General features: G+C 37.6%; 2 protein-coding genes across 5 annotated transcripts in view; one reads left to right on the forward strand and one right to left on the reverse strand.

Moving 5' to 3' along the window:
- Nucleotides 1-17,225, forward strand: part of acss2l (acyl-CoA synthetase short chain family member 2 like) — a 139,993-nt gene that overhangs the window by 25,113 nt on the left and 97,655 nt on the right. The window lies entirely within an intron of this gene.
- Nucleotides 1-17,225, reverse strand: part of ndufv2 (NADH:ubiquinone oxidoreductase core subunit V2) — a 37,897-nt gene that overhangs the window by 4,678 nt on the left and 15,994 nt on the right. Inside the window, exons 3-8 of one of the 4 annotated variants that reach the window (XM_072569869.1) lie at nt 16,391-16,453; nt 14,700-14,816; nt 12,836-12,865; nt 9,944-10,112; nt 7,480-7,589; nt 2,233-2,309 (exon numbers count right to left, since the gene is read on the reverse strand). In XM_072569869.1, coding sequence (XP_072425970.1) covers nt 2,233-2,309; nt 7,480-7,589; nt 9,944-10,112; nt 12,836-12,865; nt 14,700-14,816; nt 16,391-16,453 — 566 coding nt within the window. Of the gene's footprint in view, nt 1-2,220; nt 2,310-7,479; nt 7,590-9,943; nt 10,113-12,835; nt 12,866-14,699; nt 14,817-16,390; nt 16,454-17,225 lie in introns of all 4 variants that reach the window. The other 3 variants (XM_072569868.1, XM_072569870.1, XM_072569871.1) reach the window with 3 other exon arrangements.

The raw sequence follows: 17,225 nt of genomic DNA on the forward strand, positions 1-17,225 counted from the left end.
GGATACATTAACAAGTAGCCACAAAAAGACATGACCTACTCTTACTAGTATCTTTACATACAGATGAGAAAGGACACCACTTTGACTGGGACAACATATCCTCCAAACAGAGAGACATGCGAGAATTTCTAGAAGTGTGGCATTCCAACCAGAACTCTATCAACAAACACGTTCACTTGGATACCATTTACCACTGCCTGAGAAAAAGAACAGGAAATGACATCACCAACCCAAAGAAGCCTAAACACCAATAAAATGTGGGCTGTACCATCACTGCTTCATCTGGAGGCTCACTGATGATGTCACCTAGTATGGTGTCTGAAACTGAACCTTCCAGCTCAGCGAGCAAACCAACATCCAGATCAGGAAATGGTGATTACCATTGTCCTTGTTGCAAACTATAAGCAACTGTCTGAAACCTTTCGAGCATACTATTTTGGACAGTTAAGAAAATATTTACAACTTGCTAATCGTTAAGTTACTCAATACTTGCAAGTCGGAATGTGACTTTCAACAGTTAGTCAACACGTTTCTTCATGACAGAAAATTACTTTTTAAAATGTCCCTCTAATACCTACTTGCACAATTGTGATTCTTACTACCTGTCAGCTCAGGTTTGAGAAGTGTTTGAAAATGATCTGAACGTAAGCACATAATGCTACCTAATGCTGAATGTTAAATGCAAGTGCTGTTTAAATTTAATTTGTTATTGGAGAGGCAGTCCTGGCCATCACATATAATGGATAAATTGTTCTTTGTCCACTTTATGCAGTGAGCCTGATGTTTTTAAGATCTGCTCATTATTTAACTGAAACAAAAGTGTGCTTCAAATAAAGGTGAATAAAATTGGCTGTCCAGTTAACTACTTTCCAGGCTCATATAGACATTTATGCAGACCTGGAGAGAGGATTAGACTAATTTATATAAACACTTTATATTTAGAAAAATATGAAACTTGACACAGATTGTCATTGGTTAGTTTAAAAATTAAGTAAAACTTAATTTTCTGCAGCTGCCTGTCCTACATTCCAGAATCACAACAATGGAGATTGTTTAATGTAACTATTCAAGCGCACCTATGTGACAAGAAAACAAAACTGAATAGCTGCTGTTGGCTGTTAATAACACTTGATTTTTTTTAGAAAGGCAGACTCAATTACCAACATTTTAGATTAATTATTTGATTAGTAACAGAACAAACACACAATTTTCAACATCTATTTTCCTTGGGGCCAAGAGAATTTTAAAGACATCAAAAGTGTCAGGGACTGTCTCTTCTTTGCCCTGCCACCCCTACATACACCGCAGAGGCAGTATACATGACAAAGATAGCAGTAACCACCTTCCCACAAAAAAAAAATGAATGTTGCGTGTCCAGACTGATGCTCGAGTAATCACCAAAAATTTCACTCTTGGAATGACCTCCAAATGTAAAATGAGCCTAGCCTGTCCAAGCTTCCTTTGGAGAGACAATACAATTTTACAGCATTGTGTTGACTACATGGGCAAAGGGGACTCAAGACTTGCATGCTCAATTTACTGAAGCTGACCAGAAATGTTGAAATATTTAAGGCGGCTTGGGTTTATAATATAGGCAGAGTATAAATTCAATCTTGGTTAAACCATTGAGTATTCTGTTCAGTCCTGGGAGCATTGAAGATTAAGAACACTTTATTGAGGTGTTCAAATTTTGAACAATTGCAAAAGGGTAAAAGTTTTCATTAGTTGGTCAGTCAGTAGCTAGACGTTACTGTGTTGCCTGGTAGTATTGAAGGTGGATTCCATTGGAGGTTTCAAAAGTGAGCTTGATATACATTTGAAAGTGATGAATTTGGAGGGTTACCAAAATAGGGCTGGAGAATGGGACTAGCTGGATAGCTTGTTTGGGAGCTTGTACACATGATGAGTTGAAGGGCCTTCTATATTATAAAATTCTATGATTGTGAAAAATAAAACTCTTACTTTGTAAGTGACCTAGTGCTAATTGAAGATAAAATGTATACAGATTGTGCAATTATATTTATTATAGACTTAACATTTTATACTGGATGGTAGAATCCAAATTTATGTTCCGATAAGCATTTATTCTCAAAAGGTGAATGTTTTAAAATCATGGCATTCATTACTGTTGTGCATAAAACAATTTCATTTTTCTCTAATCTTCCAAACATCAATTTTTTTGTTTAAAAAAACCACATTGAACTTTGCAGCATAACTCACTGAATTCTATACCTTGGTCCAGGTTTGGGAATTTTGCCAGCTTTTAATTCATCAATTATTTCTTCCATGTCTTTTGGTGTTAGATCTTCCTGTAATGTAAATATAATATCACTAATCATATGCAATTATGACTGAAGAAAAATTCAAATATGTATTGTAACAAATATGGCACTTGCCCATATTGTTCAATAAAAAAGGATAGATGGTACATCCACTATCATACCAAAGTCAACAATCCTAAATGCCAAAGTTCAATTAGAGATCAGTGTCAGCAGGGTTCCTGATCACTGATCTCTTACTAAATTGGCAAGAGTGGCACTCATGCTTAGCAAGTGGATGAAACAGGAGACTACAATTCAAAAAAATTAAGAAAGGAGTAAATACTGACAGACAAACATTATAAATCCCATTCACCAAATTATCAGCATTGCCAGGTTGACTGAAAGGCAAGTATTTTCTCACAGGATCCTTCGGGCCCTCGACAATGAATTTCTTGTGGCGTGACAAGATATAGGAGCAGAAGTGGCCATTCAACTCATTGAGTCTGTTCCATCAATGTTATTATCATGGCTAACCTGCTCATCCTCACATTCCCATTGCCACCTTTTCCGTAACCCTGAATTCCTTCACAGATTTTTTGTTTAATCCAATCTCCACTTTGAATATATTTAATAACCCAGCATCAGCAGCCCTCTGTGGTTTAAAAAGAAAACTCAGTCGTCAGAAGAAATTCCTACTCATTTCGGTCTTAAAATTTGTGAACCCTTCTTCAGAGATTATGCCCTCTAGTTCTAGGCTGTCTCACAATGGAAAACAATCTGTATCTACCCTGTCACATCCTCTAAGAATCTTTGTTTCCATAAAGTTGCCTCGTTCTTCTATATTTCAAGTAGTACAGACCCACTCTCTTCATTTATATAATCCTTTTTATACCTGGTATCAATCTAGTGAACCTTCTCTGGATTGCCTCCAATGCCAGAATATTTTAGGTAAGGGCTCAAACGTTTTCCAGGTGTGGTCTGACCTGAAATGTCAACTCCCCTTCTCCTCTAATGCTGCTTGACCTGCTGTGCTTTTTCTAGCTCTACTCTGACTCTCCAGCATCTGTGGTTCTCACTAATTCCAAGTGGTCCGATTAATATCGTGCATAGTTTTAGGAAAATCTCCCAATATTTATACTCCATTGCCTTTGAAGTAAAAATTTGTAAGCCTAGTCCAGCTGCTATTTTTGGGCTAGGTTGATGGAGATAATAGAGTAGATTAGTCAATGGTTGACCCAGTAGTCGTCAGCTCCCAATGTTAGGTTCTTTTTCTTGAGATTCTTACACACTTGATGCAACTGCAATGCGCCAACTTCTGTGAACAGCCAAAATTTATTAAGCCAGTACAAGTTTTGGAGAATCACTTTTAACACTTTGCAAAGCTTGTGAAGTGTGTCAAGAAAAACGGTCTCTGAACAAGATAACAGTTCTTCTTTTATACAACAGTTTTACATCACAGTCAGTAATGCCCGCAAGACAACCCTCAACCGCTCCCACACAGTCACATGCCAATCAAGACATGATGCAGTGTCCTGATCATCTCCAAAAACAGTGTAATTTAAATCATCCCTCAATGACAAGATCTGTTGTAAATTGTTTTTAACTACAGGGTGTAGTCAGAATTCCAACTGCAATGTTCTTATTGATTCTGAATAGAAGATGTTGACACTGTAAATTTACTTTGAATAGGTGGGAGATGGCAATGTAATTTTTTTAATATTCTCCCTGCAAGTCAGAGACATACCATCCTATCCCTGGGACATCCAATTTCTTGCAGGTCAACATAGCAAACTGACCCCTTAACATCTCACCAACATGGTGAAAATGCTGCCTCTATCCTCTGACAATCCCTCTGTCAAGCGTGCACTCTTTCTGGAGTGTATTTGTCTCAGCTGTTCATTTCAACTGGATTATGCTCAAGGCTCATCAGCAGCAAGACTCTTTTGGTGTTTACTTTTCCTTGCACTTTCCTTTCCAAGTTGGAGAAAGGACAATGATCAAGGCTGAAGAAGAATTCCTTTTTGGCTTCATCCATTGCTTCTAGAATTAAGGCTCTTTGAAAAGGAAGCACAATGTCCACAGTTCCTGGTCTACTCCCAAACCCATCATAAACGGCACCTGCAAGTCCACTGTTTTTTTTCCCAGGGTAAAAACAATGACTGCAGATGCTGGAAACCAGATTTTGGATTAGTGGTGCTGGAAGAGCACAGCAGTTCAGGTAGCATCAGAGGAGCAGCAAAATCGATGTTTCGGGCAAAAGCCCTTCATCAGGAATAAAGGTTTGGTTTCCCAACTAGGCAGCCTCAAGACCCATTTGATGAGAATGATCAGGTGATTCAAGAGCTAGTAACATGCACGTGCAAGATTTTTCTGAACAAGTATCGCTAAAGCTCAATGGGAAGAAAACCAGTCTACAGGCAAATGAAGGCAGAGGTCCTACAAGAGCGAGCAGATTGGGGATGAAAAAAAAGTGTAGGAAGTCCAGCAACTGGCCAACATCTAAAATGTGCAATGATTATTCACTGCAGTCCCACATAAGAGATTAGTATGTAAAATTTAATAGGATGGGGTAGTGTACTGACATGGATAGAGAACAGGTTGGCAGACAGGAAACAAATAGGAATAAATAGGAAGTTTTTTATTTTGAATGGCAGGTGGTGACCAGTAGGGTACTGCAGGATCAGTGCTTAGATCCCAGCTATTCACAATCTATATTAATGATTTAGATGACGGAACTAAATGTAATATCTCCAAATTTAAAGATGACACAAAGCTGGGTGGGAGGGTGAGCGATGATGAGGATGCAGAGATGATTCAAGCTGAGTGAATGAACAAACACATGGCAGATGGAGTAAAATATGGATAAACGAAATACTTAAATGACATTACAGGAAGGCAGATTATTCTGAATGGCTATAAACTGACAGATAGCTCTGTGCAACAAGACCTGGCTGACCTCATACACCAGACATTGAAGATGAGCATATAGGTACTTCAAGTGGTAAAGAAAGCAAACGCTATGTTGGCCTTTGTAGTGAGAGGACTAGCGTACATGAGCAGGGATGTCTTGCTACCCTTACACAGGGCCCTGGTGAGATCACACCTGGAATACTATATTCAGCTTTGGTCTCCTTAGGAGGATGGATATTCTTACTAATAGAGTGCAGCGAAGGTTTGTCAGACTGATTCCTGAGATGGTGGGAGTGACATTTGAGGAGTAGTTGCATCTGCATCTGTTACAATATTATTCATTGGCGTTCAGAAGAATAAGGGAGAGAGATGCAGGGTCTCAGAAACCCAAATAAAAACTAGCTGGACTGAACAGGGCAAATGCAGGCAGAATGTTCCGGAAGGCAGGGGAGTCCAGCTCCAGGGATCACAATCTAAGGAAGTGGGATAAACCATTTAGGACTGAGACAAGGAGTTTCTTCACCCAGAGACTGCTGAAACTGTGGAGTTCGCTATCACAGAAAACAGTTGAAACTAAACACTACCATTTCCAGGAGGAGTTAGATACAGTTTTTAGGGCTGAAGGAATCCAGGAGCATCAGCAGAAAGTGGGAACAGGGCACTGAGTTGCATCATGATGGAACAGGCTCAGAGTGCAACAGGCATACTCCTGCTGTTTTCTGTTTTGACAGCCCAAGCACAAGGATCTATCCCACCTTCAGCAAAGAGCAGAATAGCACCCATCAAGGACAGAGGAGCACAAGTGTTTGATAGTTGAGAAGATTCTCAAAGTTTTAATTCGGAGACCATCAACCACATCCCACAGAATACTACCCTCCATCCTAAGTACAAACATGTCCTGATAGAAGGTTAAATAAGCCACCTTAAAGCAGAGAACCACCAAAGCCAGTGATTCAGTCTGCAATCCTGTCAAAACACTAAAATACAGCAGGCTAGTTTGTTAGCCATGTACATATGGCCTTGTCTTGAAAGATAAGAGCCTACCAAGGGATGGGACATGTCATAATTGTGAACAGGACTTATTGTGGAAATTAGAGAGAAAGCCTTCCTATCCACTGCTGGAAAGGTCATTAAAAGAATCCTCCTCAATCGGCTCATTATGATAACCATATGAAAGTCCCAACCATCAACAGACTCGTGATCTTCACAGCAAGACGAGTGCAGAAAGTAACAGCAACTGCTTTAAAAAGGCTTTATCATCCTACTTCAATTTCATCCTACTTCCTGCAAAAAATCTATTTCCATCACCTGATGCACAACAGCGCACAATGATCCTCCCCAACAAATTCCCCCGCAGACATAATGAGTGCAAAGTGAAGTCGAGCAAAGCTGCATCATGAAATGACACTCTTCTCAATCTTTCTTACCACAATACTCCACTGCATATCCATGAATCTTCCCACAAGAGTGGAGATAATTTAGACAACAAGTGGAAAACAGTTCGACTTACATCACCTCCAGTCCAGAACAAAGACTACCCCAACCTTTCTTGTTGATCTGCCATATGCAGGTAACTCATAACTCTGAGCTCAGGCTTTAAACCATTCATGATGCATTCACAGAGGTGTGAGAAAATGAGTCTTAGGCTAAATATTTGGAAGACAAAGGTAATCTAGCAGTCTGGATGTGCAACACAAGACCCTGGCTTTAGAAGGCTCCTCTGAGGAAGGGCATCTCACCACTGTTTTAGATTATACAGAAATTTCTGCTAGGGGCCCTGAAATTTCTTCACTAACTTCTAACCCTGTCCAGGAATATACTCTGTCAGGTCCCAGAGATTTACCCACCTATATGTTTTCCAAGACATCCAGCACTTCCTTTTCTGAATGGATTTCAAAACATCAATATTTATTCCCAGGCACTATAACCTCCATTTCTTTCTTCACAATGAAAATTAATGCAAAATGTTCACTTTTTACCTCTCCCATCTCCTGATGTTCAAAATATAGATGACCTCATTGATCTTTGAGCCCTATATTCTCTCTCTTGTTGCTCTTTTGTTCTTTATGTATTTGTAAATAGCAGCCACCCCCAATTATAAAAATAATCTGCCTGCTCTGGACCAAAATTTGAAACTTACATTGACTGAAAAATAGTTCTTGGCTTGTGGATTATTCTATTTGCTGCCATGTAAGATTTAATACTAACTTGGATTTACAGATTTATGATGTTTAAACTACATATGACGACAATTTAGGTACTGCATTTAAAGACATAAAACAGTATCAATGCATTTCAAAGGACTTACATAATAGTTGTCATTAATTTGCACCATTGGTGCATTCACACAGGCACCCAGACACTCCACCTCTGTGACAGTGAAAAGCTTGTCAGGTGTTGTTTCCCCAATAGAGATACCTAAGGATGAAATGAACTTAACTGAAAACACTGATTCACCTCAAAGACCCATCAGAGTCACTTGGGATTCAATTGTTCAATAGCTTAAAAGGCTGGATCTTGCTTCTTTTGCTGCGTAGTTTCAGAAAAGCATATTTTAAAATAAAGTAATTTAATTATAAACAATGAACTTAATGTTTATTTGGGCATTTGTGCCACATTGCATTTAGAAAGCAGCAAAACAAACGAGTATACAGTATGATATGTAATGTCAAAGTTCATCAGCTGCCTTTAAAGAAAATTGCACAATTCATAAGATTAAAAACAAACCAAGAAATTATCTTTACTTAATCTTTGGATAAATTATGTTTAGTATCTATTGTAATTCAGGTTAACTTCTCTACCATTGAACCCATAATCCTTACATTTGCTTCTCAGTTTTATTTAATCAAACCTGTCAGTATGGAATGGTGGGAGAAGAAAATTTTCTAATTGTAGATTAAAGTAGCAATGATGACCATAAAATAGGGGTCTTTATGGGAAAAGAACAGAAATGTTAGTCACCGTCTGAGGGATTCTACTACAAATTACAGGAGAATGTATGTTACGATTTATAGCTTCAGGATGGTTAAACTAATTACCACTTGTGAACAAGAGTCTCGATTTGTGGTCAACAGTTCACATGAGATTCAATTCATTCATTCATTCGTACTCCTTAAATATTCATATATTCTGAGCTATCAACCACAAAGGTCTTCAATTTGATCCACAATAGCTCTGGTTTTGTTCTCAGCTGGGATAATAGTAGGGTCTGAATCAGGCAGCAAGGGGAGAATGAAAATAATTACTTGATCAGTAAAGTTAGGAAGACGTCTGCTATAAAACCAAGCAGCACATGTAACACTTCTTTAAGGAAATGGAGTTTGGTTACACAAAGTTTTAAACCCTTTGAGCAACATTGTAGATAGAAAAGCTACAAAAGACAGATGGGAACTTATATAGCTAATCAATATTAAATAAAGTTAATGAAGAGTTGGTAGAAGTGATTGGTTGATCTGCTGGGAAATTTATGAAAACGAAATAATATAGTTGTAATAAATTTAATGTCACTGTATTTCACCAAAGCCAAGGTTTTGGGGATCTAAAATTCTTGAACAGGGAAATGATTATTTTTACTGGCCTCTGAATACATAAAGAATATGAATTTAGAATTGATATAGAAAGTATAAAGGAGATGCTTATTTATTAATGGACTCCTACTTAGATGTAGTGAGAATCTATCTTCCCAAGTTTATGAAAAATAAATTTTAGATTAAACAAGTTACATAAGATAGCAGAAGAACTTCTCTAGCTTTAAGTTGTTTTTTTTCAGATTTTAAAATGTAGATATTGTTTCAGCTGGTTATAAAAATCACAGGCCACTATTTGACACCTGCTACTCCATCCTTCAGGATCCTTGCTCACCTGAGTACAAAACAAAATACAAATGGAACTAAGATGAGTGATGTCCAAAAACTGCTTGGGTTGTTCTGGAGAATGAGAAAATGTAACTGTTTTTACCAAGGAAGAATTTAGAAATGTGGCATTAAAAGTCCTTTTTTATTATAATATTTCCCTTTTGTGGTAGGTTTAATTTTAACCAGTGAACATCTTTCTCTTTTGATTTGTAATGACTTAGTTGAGCATTTCAATGCATTGCTGACGGAATGCTGCCTCGTATTGTGTGTCAACCTTAGGATATTTTATTAAACCAGAATCCCTGTTAACTAATGAGTTGAACCCAAGTAACATGGCAGCCTATAAACATGTTTTTCTCTTGACAAAAGATGCATCTTGCTACAAAGATGAGTAAACCAGAACAACTGGCCCTTATTCCAATTCCTGTTTGACGAACTGGATGCAAAATGGTTGCTGGTGGATCTGTCTACAAAACAAATCATAATAACATGTCAAATTTAATTGATTGTGAAGTTCTTTGGTATGTTCTACAGAGTATGAATGCAACCATTTTAACCAAGGAAAGAGTTAGAAACATGTGGCATTAGAAGTCCGTATCTGATCATGATATTTTCCTTTTAAGGATAGATCTCACTTATAAAGATTCAAAAACATTTCAGATACATTCAGAGTATCAATCACAAATCATTTCACTTCTGTAACTTTGAGTAAAACAAGATGTAGTTAATCAATACTGGAATTTTATTTGCCACATTAAATAAATATTTAATGAAATCAAATGCTAATCAATGAAAGAAACATGGAATCAAAGGAAATAGTTTTCAAGAAAGGCATTCTCTTGGTAATATATTCATAAGAATATAAAAATCTTCCCATTTCAGTAAAATGACTCTGGAGTAACCAGATTTTCTGCTTACCAAGCTTTTTTGTGATGCATTCTACAATACTGTCAGACTCTCTCAGCATACATGGTGTGGTCGTGCAGATCTGAATATGGTACTTTCCAATTGGCTTGCGGTTAAACATAGTGTAAAACGTTGCTACTTCGTATACCCTCATCGAAGGCATATTGAGAAGCTCGGCAACCTTTTAGAGAAAAGTAAATTTTACAAAGTGAAGCTAAAATTTTACATTCTAGAACAGACTCCAAAACAAATAGATTGTACCAATTAAATCAAGCATTTTCAAATAATTTGAATGCAATGTAGTATTCTGGAGGTAGTCAGTGCATTTTAGCATGTGCCATCACCTTTATACAGCACAATGAAGACCCTAAAAAGTGCTACATTTTAAGACTACAGAAATACATCATATCTTTGGTTGAAAAAGTCTTTATTCAACTAAAGATATTCATGTAGCATAAAAGCTAATCTCTTTTGTTTCAAGCAGTCAAATCAAACTGAATCTTCAAATAAAATATCACTTCTGAGGGGTACCAAATTAAGTCAGATTTATTAAAAAGGCCACAAATTTAAAGAACAATTTTTACCATCACATCAAATAGGCACTTCCAAACCCTCTGCATCAAAATGCTACATAAAAGACTTATCTTATGGGATTGCAAATTGTTTCCCATTAAAAATTAGGATCTTGCCTCAGATTCTTGGATTCAGAAGCTCCAGCTATTTCTAATACTTTGGAGATCCTATGCTATTCCTAAATTCAGGAGAAAGTGAGGACTGCAGATGCTGGAGATCAGAGCTGAAAAATGTGTTGCTGGAAAAGCGCAGCAGGTCAGGCAGCATCAAAGGAGCAGGAGAATCGACGTTTCGGGCATAAGCCCTTCTTCAGAATTCCTAGGTTCAGTCTTGTATTATTGGGTTGTAAGTGAACATTTTAGTAGATAATATAACCAAGAGTGATTCAACAGGGCTCCCTTTTTAAATGGGATTTTCACGTCTTTAATTCAAAAATCATCTAACTTTTGTACATTGGACCAAACTTGTATTTTGTAAAGGCAAGGCCAGATTTAAATCAATTAACTGATTTATTTCACAAAAAACTGTTATAGTTACAATAGTGGAGACCATTTGGTTTGTTGAACCTGTACCAGTTCTTCTGGCAGTAATTCAGTTGGTCTCACTACCCAATTTCTTTTGTTTCCCCCCCTCCATAGTTCTGGCAAACTATTTTACCTTCAGGTGCTTATCCAATTTTCTTTTGAAGGTCATGATTGAATTGTCTCAGCTAGCTTTTCAGATCATGTGTTCTAGATCATAACATTCACTGCTTAAAGCTTTTTATGTTGTATTTGGGAAGGCAATAGCCTAGTGGCATTATAAGTGGACTGTTAATACAGACACCCAAGTTCAAATCCCACCATGGTAGATGTTGGAATTTGAATTCAATAAATATCTAAATTTAAGACTGTAACAATGACCGAGAATTCATTGTAGATTGTCAGGAAAAACCCATCTGTTTCACTAATGTCCTTTAGGGAAGGAAAATGCATCCTGGTCTGGCCTACGTGTGATTCCAGACCCACAAATATGTGGTTGATTCTTAACTGCCCTCTGGACAATTAGAGATAAGCAATAAAAACGCTCGCCAAGACAGTGAGGCCCTCATCTCATGAATGAATAAACAAAGATTTGCCAATTGCCTTAAATCAATGACCTCTGGTTCTTGACTTTTTGTTGGGGATTTTCTCTGTTTGGACCATAATTCTGAATATCGTGATCAAATCTCTGTTTAACCTATTCTTCCGAGAACCTCAGCATCTCAAACTATCCTCCAAAATGAAATCTGTCATGTCTGGAACCATTCTCAGTTCTTTATTTTTATGCACACTATAAAACTTCCACAGCCTTCCCAAAATGCAGTGTTGAAAATTGGAAATGGTACTCGAGTTGTTGTATTTTGTGCTCTATACATCTAGTTATAAAACCCGGGATCCTCAACATTTTACAGCCACTTTCTAACTGCTCCACCACGTTCAATAATTTATATGCATATAGTGCAGATCTCTCTCCTTCCTACAACCAATTGCAGAATTGTGCCCTTTAGTGTATATTGCCTCTTTTCCTCTTAGAAAAATATATCCACTTCACACTAAGTTATTTGCTATATTAATACCAACTCCACCAGTTTGGCAATATTCTTATAGAGTCAGAGTCATATCTGAAGTTAATCACCATCTTCCTCATGGTCCTTTATGCTTCCATAAGTTTAGAACTTGTGCCTTGAATACAACTCTAGCTCAAAACCAAGAGAAGCAGTGGTTCCAGTTATAACCTTTGGCTCACTCAAACATTTATTCAATCACCATTGTACTTGTCTTTAAACAATTTAGTCGGCTTGGTGCATTAATTTGGTTCCTAGAATGAAGGATGTCTCCTAAGAGAAAGTTTATAATGTTGACAGGGCTTTTCTCGTCCTCAATGTAGTGACCATCTTCTACATGGTACAATATTTATGATATTGTTCCTCAGCATTTTGTGGGCATTGCATATTTGAGGATGGGGAGAGTGGGTGGTGATGATAAATGGGATTATGTGTGTACCATATCTGAATGGGCAAGCTGAATTAAATAGTTGGGTTCTTTCCTGTAATTTAATGACCGAAGCATCATACTAAATATTAGACTGGATCAGTATTCTATTTTGACTGCATAAATCTCATTTTACAGAATTCAATCCACACTTTTTGCACAAAACTGATAAGAAAACTGATTTTACATCAAGGGTAAGCTCTCAATCTGGAAGTGTGTGTGCCATTTTTACTATTGGTTCATGCTACAATTAAGTGTTTCTTATTTTAGTGACCGCTTTAATCCCCTGGGTCTCTGACAGTTAATATCAAACTTGTACCTCAAAATAACATGGATGCAGTCTAGCGAGCTGAAAAACAGAGCAAAATTGCATATAACTGGAACAGACCACCAACAAAAGCAAGCATGATTAGATTTGCAATACACAACAGATGGCTGACAACACAAAGCCTTATTTATACTGTACTGCTGAAATCAAGATTGATTTGATGGACTTGTAGAATTACTGAGAAACAATCTCTGTAGTAAGTCAACATTTTGAAGAAGCAATGTATTATCAAAGCAATATTGTGTAGTACTTTTTAAAGCAGGTAAACAGCCTGCATAATTGAAGAAAAATTATGAAAACAGATGCAAAAAAAACATAGCAGATGGTCAGAATTACAAAACTGAGTCATTCATATGGCAATGTGCTGGGTTTGGCTTCTTCTCAAGAATTTTGAAAACACCATATGATCAATTGTGGTGCAGCAAAGAATAACTTAAAGGCCTCACAATCAGTGGAAAGATTTTTTGGTGGGTACTTGGCTAAAGTCATTAAAATAGACAAACAAAACTTCCAATCCCATCTGTTCATATCAATATTATTCACCATTGTACATAACTGAAGCCAGCATTTTGTCTTGATGGCGAAAAAGATTATTTTTCAATTGTAAAGTGTGACACGTTTGTTTTCAATCCAGCAAATTGAGTATTTAACTTCTAGGACACCCAGACATAAAAATTTGATGACCATACAGAATATTTTCTAACTTAACTTCCAGGTGTCAGTGACCCAGCCACGGCAATATATATTGACCATCCTTGAGGGTCTCAAGTGGTAGGCAATCCTTTGAATGTTACAGTCATAATGGTGCTTGCACAATGGGAAATTCTCAATGTTAAGATTTCAACTTAACAGTTAAAGAAGAATAATTTTAGAATCATAAAATCGTATTGTCTAGCAGACCCATAGAGACAGTATTGACAAAACCCACTCTAAATCTACAGTCGTCCCACTTTCCAACATCTGGTCTATAGCATTTAATGTTATATCACTTCAAGTACCTTTCCAAAGTACCTTATGAAGTGTCCCACCTCACCTACCTCCTGAACAGTGCATTCCAGAGTTCCACCATCTCCTCGTGGTTGGGGTGGGAGAGAGAGCGCAAGAGAAACTTCCTGTCTTTCACCTTAAAACTATGCCCTCATGTTTCTGACCCTTCAAGTGAGGAGAACATCTATATTCTGCCCACCTGTCTATGCCCCTGAATCTTATGTCAATCAGGTCCTCTGTCAGCCTTATCTATTCTAAAGAAAACAACACTAGGCTGTCTAACGTCTCTTCACAGCCAAATTGCTCCATCCCAGGCAACATCTGGTGAGTGTCCTCTACAACCCCTCCAGTGGAATCACATCCTTCCTATGATGTGGTAACCAGAACTGCGCACAGTATTCCAACTGTGGCCGACCAATGTTTTGTACAGCTGTAATATAACCTCACTGCTCTTATAATCTGTGCTGAGACTGATATAGGCATGTGTCCTGTATGACTTGTTAACTGGCCTACTAACCTGTCCAGCTGCCTTCAGGGAGCAGTGGACAAGTACTCCAGGATTAGTGTTTTGCTGAGTTTGTTTTGTGTCCATATATCCAAGCTAGAATAATCAGAAATGGGTTGCTGATTAGATTTTACATTACAGCTCCAATAAAAAAAATCGTCAGAATGTGAAAAGAAAGTGAGACCCGTACACAGATTAAGAAACTGTAACAAATGCAAAAGAGTCACCCTACATATTCCTTGCAAGGTTCCTACAGATTAAAATTAGCAAAAGTCTGTTTACAGATATGTACAAACATTTTTTAAAATGAAAACTGAATGGGGGTATACAGAGATATAAAACAGTTTGGATCATACTTGTTACCTTATTCATGGCAGAGATAGGTAGCCAACCATGTTGTCTCTGAGCCAGATCGAGCACTGGGATTACAGCAGCTGATTTATGACCTTCTGGATAACTGCAGAGAATAACATCGAGCCGCTGTAAAAATAAACAAAAATACATGTATTAAGTGTTTGTTTAGCTATGTACTGATTAATTTTAGTGATCAGATAGTTAGAACACTGCCTTATTGTTTGTCCTGTAGTATAACAATGGGTTTAATGTCACAATCTGCCACACTAACTTCTCAAAATACTGCTGCAATACTGCAGGGAGAGTGGAAGCATTTGCATTTCTTGACCCAAAAGCACTTCATAAGAAATGTAAAAAAAGTGAACATGGATAAAGGAAAATAAAACTTTTTAGCGAATGGAAGCACCAATTATATATCACACTGGTAGTACCTTTAGTATTATCACTTAAAATTTAATTGTATCAACTTAGCGCTATATTTTGTTATGCCCCAAGTACACCTTAAGTGCTTCAAAACAATTTATGACATTTGAGCTGTCAATATTTTTAAAATAACCTAGATATATGAAGACCAACACTCAAAAAACATGTGGCAGTCAAATCTGATTCAAAACATCCAGGAAATATCAATTCTGGGCGATCAGAGAAAGGTCACCCTGACCCACAAATCTGAGAAGCTGCTCCTACAATCACATTTTCTTATTCATTCATGGTATTTGGGTATACCTGGCTAGTTCAGCATTTATTGTCCATTGCTACATTCCCTCAAGGTGGTGGTCACCGATCTTCTTGAAATGCAACTGTCTGTTTGGTTTAGGTGGACTCACATTGCCATTAGGTAGGGAGTTCCAGTGACCGAGAAACACTAACTATGGAAATATATTTCTAGATCAGAACACTAAGTGGCGGTGTTCTCATCTGTCTGTTGATTTGTCCTTCTAGGTGGTCTAGGGTTAGGATTGTAATGTCAAATCATGCTCCTCAGCTAACAGCTAATTCCACCAATATACACTGTTTGACCAAAGATACCATGCAGCCAATAAGACCAGATCTTCCTTGCTACGTGCCAATAGGAATGTGGGGGCTACTCCCAATGCTACACTCTCCCAATACCCAGGATCACCCAGGAATCCAGGCCACAGGTGAGGCTTGCAGGAGGAAAATAGTAAAGTGGGGGAGGTTCAGCAATGGGCAGTTTTCAATATTAGGCATAGAGTTATTTGAACAATGTCACCAAAAGCTGACCCACTGCCTGCACAAGAATCCACAAGCAATGCCAGCAAGTTTGCATATTGATCTTTAAACACGGAGATGCCTTCACAGGCTACTGGATGAATAACAGTGGGTGATAATACATAGTTCTAACTGGGAATCAGTTGTCCCCTTAAAGGCCTCAATTTGAGACAGGGCAGGAGACATTCCACCTTTCACAAACCCAATCAGGACAGTGCCAGAATGGCGGAGGAGTCCTCATCTTTCCAATGGCTGGGAGAACACGACAGATGGAACAGCATTAATTAGCTGAACTGGCTAGATACTCCGCACTTGGCTTAGCATAACCTCTTCAGTGTAGGGTTCAATCCCCCCTTCCAGCTATTTTAATATTACCTAAAATTAGAAAATTCAATAGAATATTTGCAAATATTACTTGGTGATCCTTCCAAAAGGAAAGCTTAAGTTACAAATATCAATGTTCTTACCTTATAATTTTCGGGTGTGAAATCAAATGGTGTGTCTGGATTGTTGTCAGGAGTATCTCTATGCTTAAATGGGGAAAAAAAAAGAGATTTTATACACTGATAATGGAAAGCAGCTCACTTCTCTATACAACAATAATTCACACCTTTAAGTTGTTAAATGGCACTATAAAGGATCTTGAATGAAGAAAAAATAATCATAGGGCTATCAAGCCACCAATCAATGGGTGGTGAAAGCAAGTAAGACAAGGGGATGATTTTGAGAAGTCTTGATGGAGTGAAGAGGATCAATGGTGTGTATGAGTTTAAGAGATCATTCTCTAAAGCACCCAAAAGATTGCTGACTCTTTTGGAGAAGCAGGAAAGGTGATGCAAACGGAGGCCAATCATAAGAATATTGGTGTATGCATGAATGTATGAAGGACAGTGAAGTAATGAAGGGTGAAGCAATGGAAGAATGTTGATGTGATCAAAGACTTTAGAAATTATGCACCGTAACAGGAGGCACTGAATACAAATGAGAAAACATTGAGGCAGTTCTTTCTTTTGAAAAATATACTTAATAAAAATTACAAATGTATATTACGCAAGTTAAAATTTGATAAATAAAATGCAAACTTTGACCAATTCCTTCCAAGAGTGTGTAGCACTCTGTGGCATCCCACCACACCTACAATTACAGAATGTGTGTGTACCATTTACATTTCACATCATTCTCTGCGTACAGCAATTTACATAGTTTAAAGCGTTCCCATCCAATCGTCTGAAATCTATGACTTTTCCCGATTGACACTTTGCAGTAGGTGTCCCAGCTTTAGTCTTTCACTAAGTACATGGA

Source organism: Chiloscyllium punctatum, chromosome 5 (genome assembly GCF_047496795.1).
Source record: "Chiloscyllium punctatum isolate Juve2018m chromosome 5, sChiPun1.3, whole genome shotgun sequence".
In the NCBI taxonomy this organism is placed as follows: Eukaryota; Metazoa; Chordata; class Chondrichthyes; order Orectolobiformes; family Hemiscylliidae; genus Chiloscyllium; species Chiloscyllium punctatum.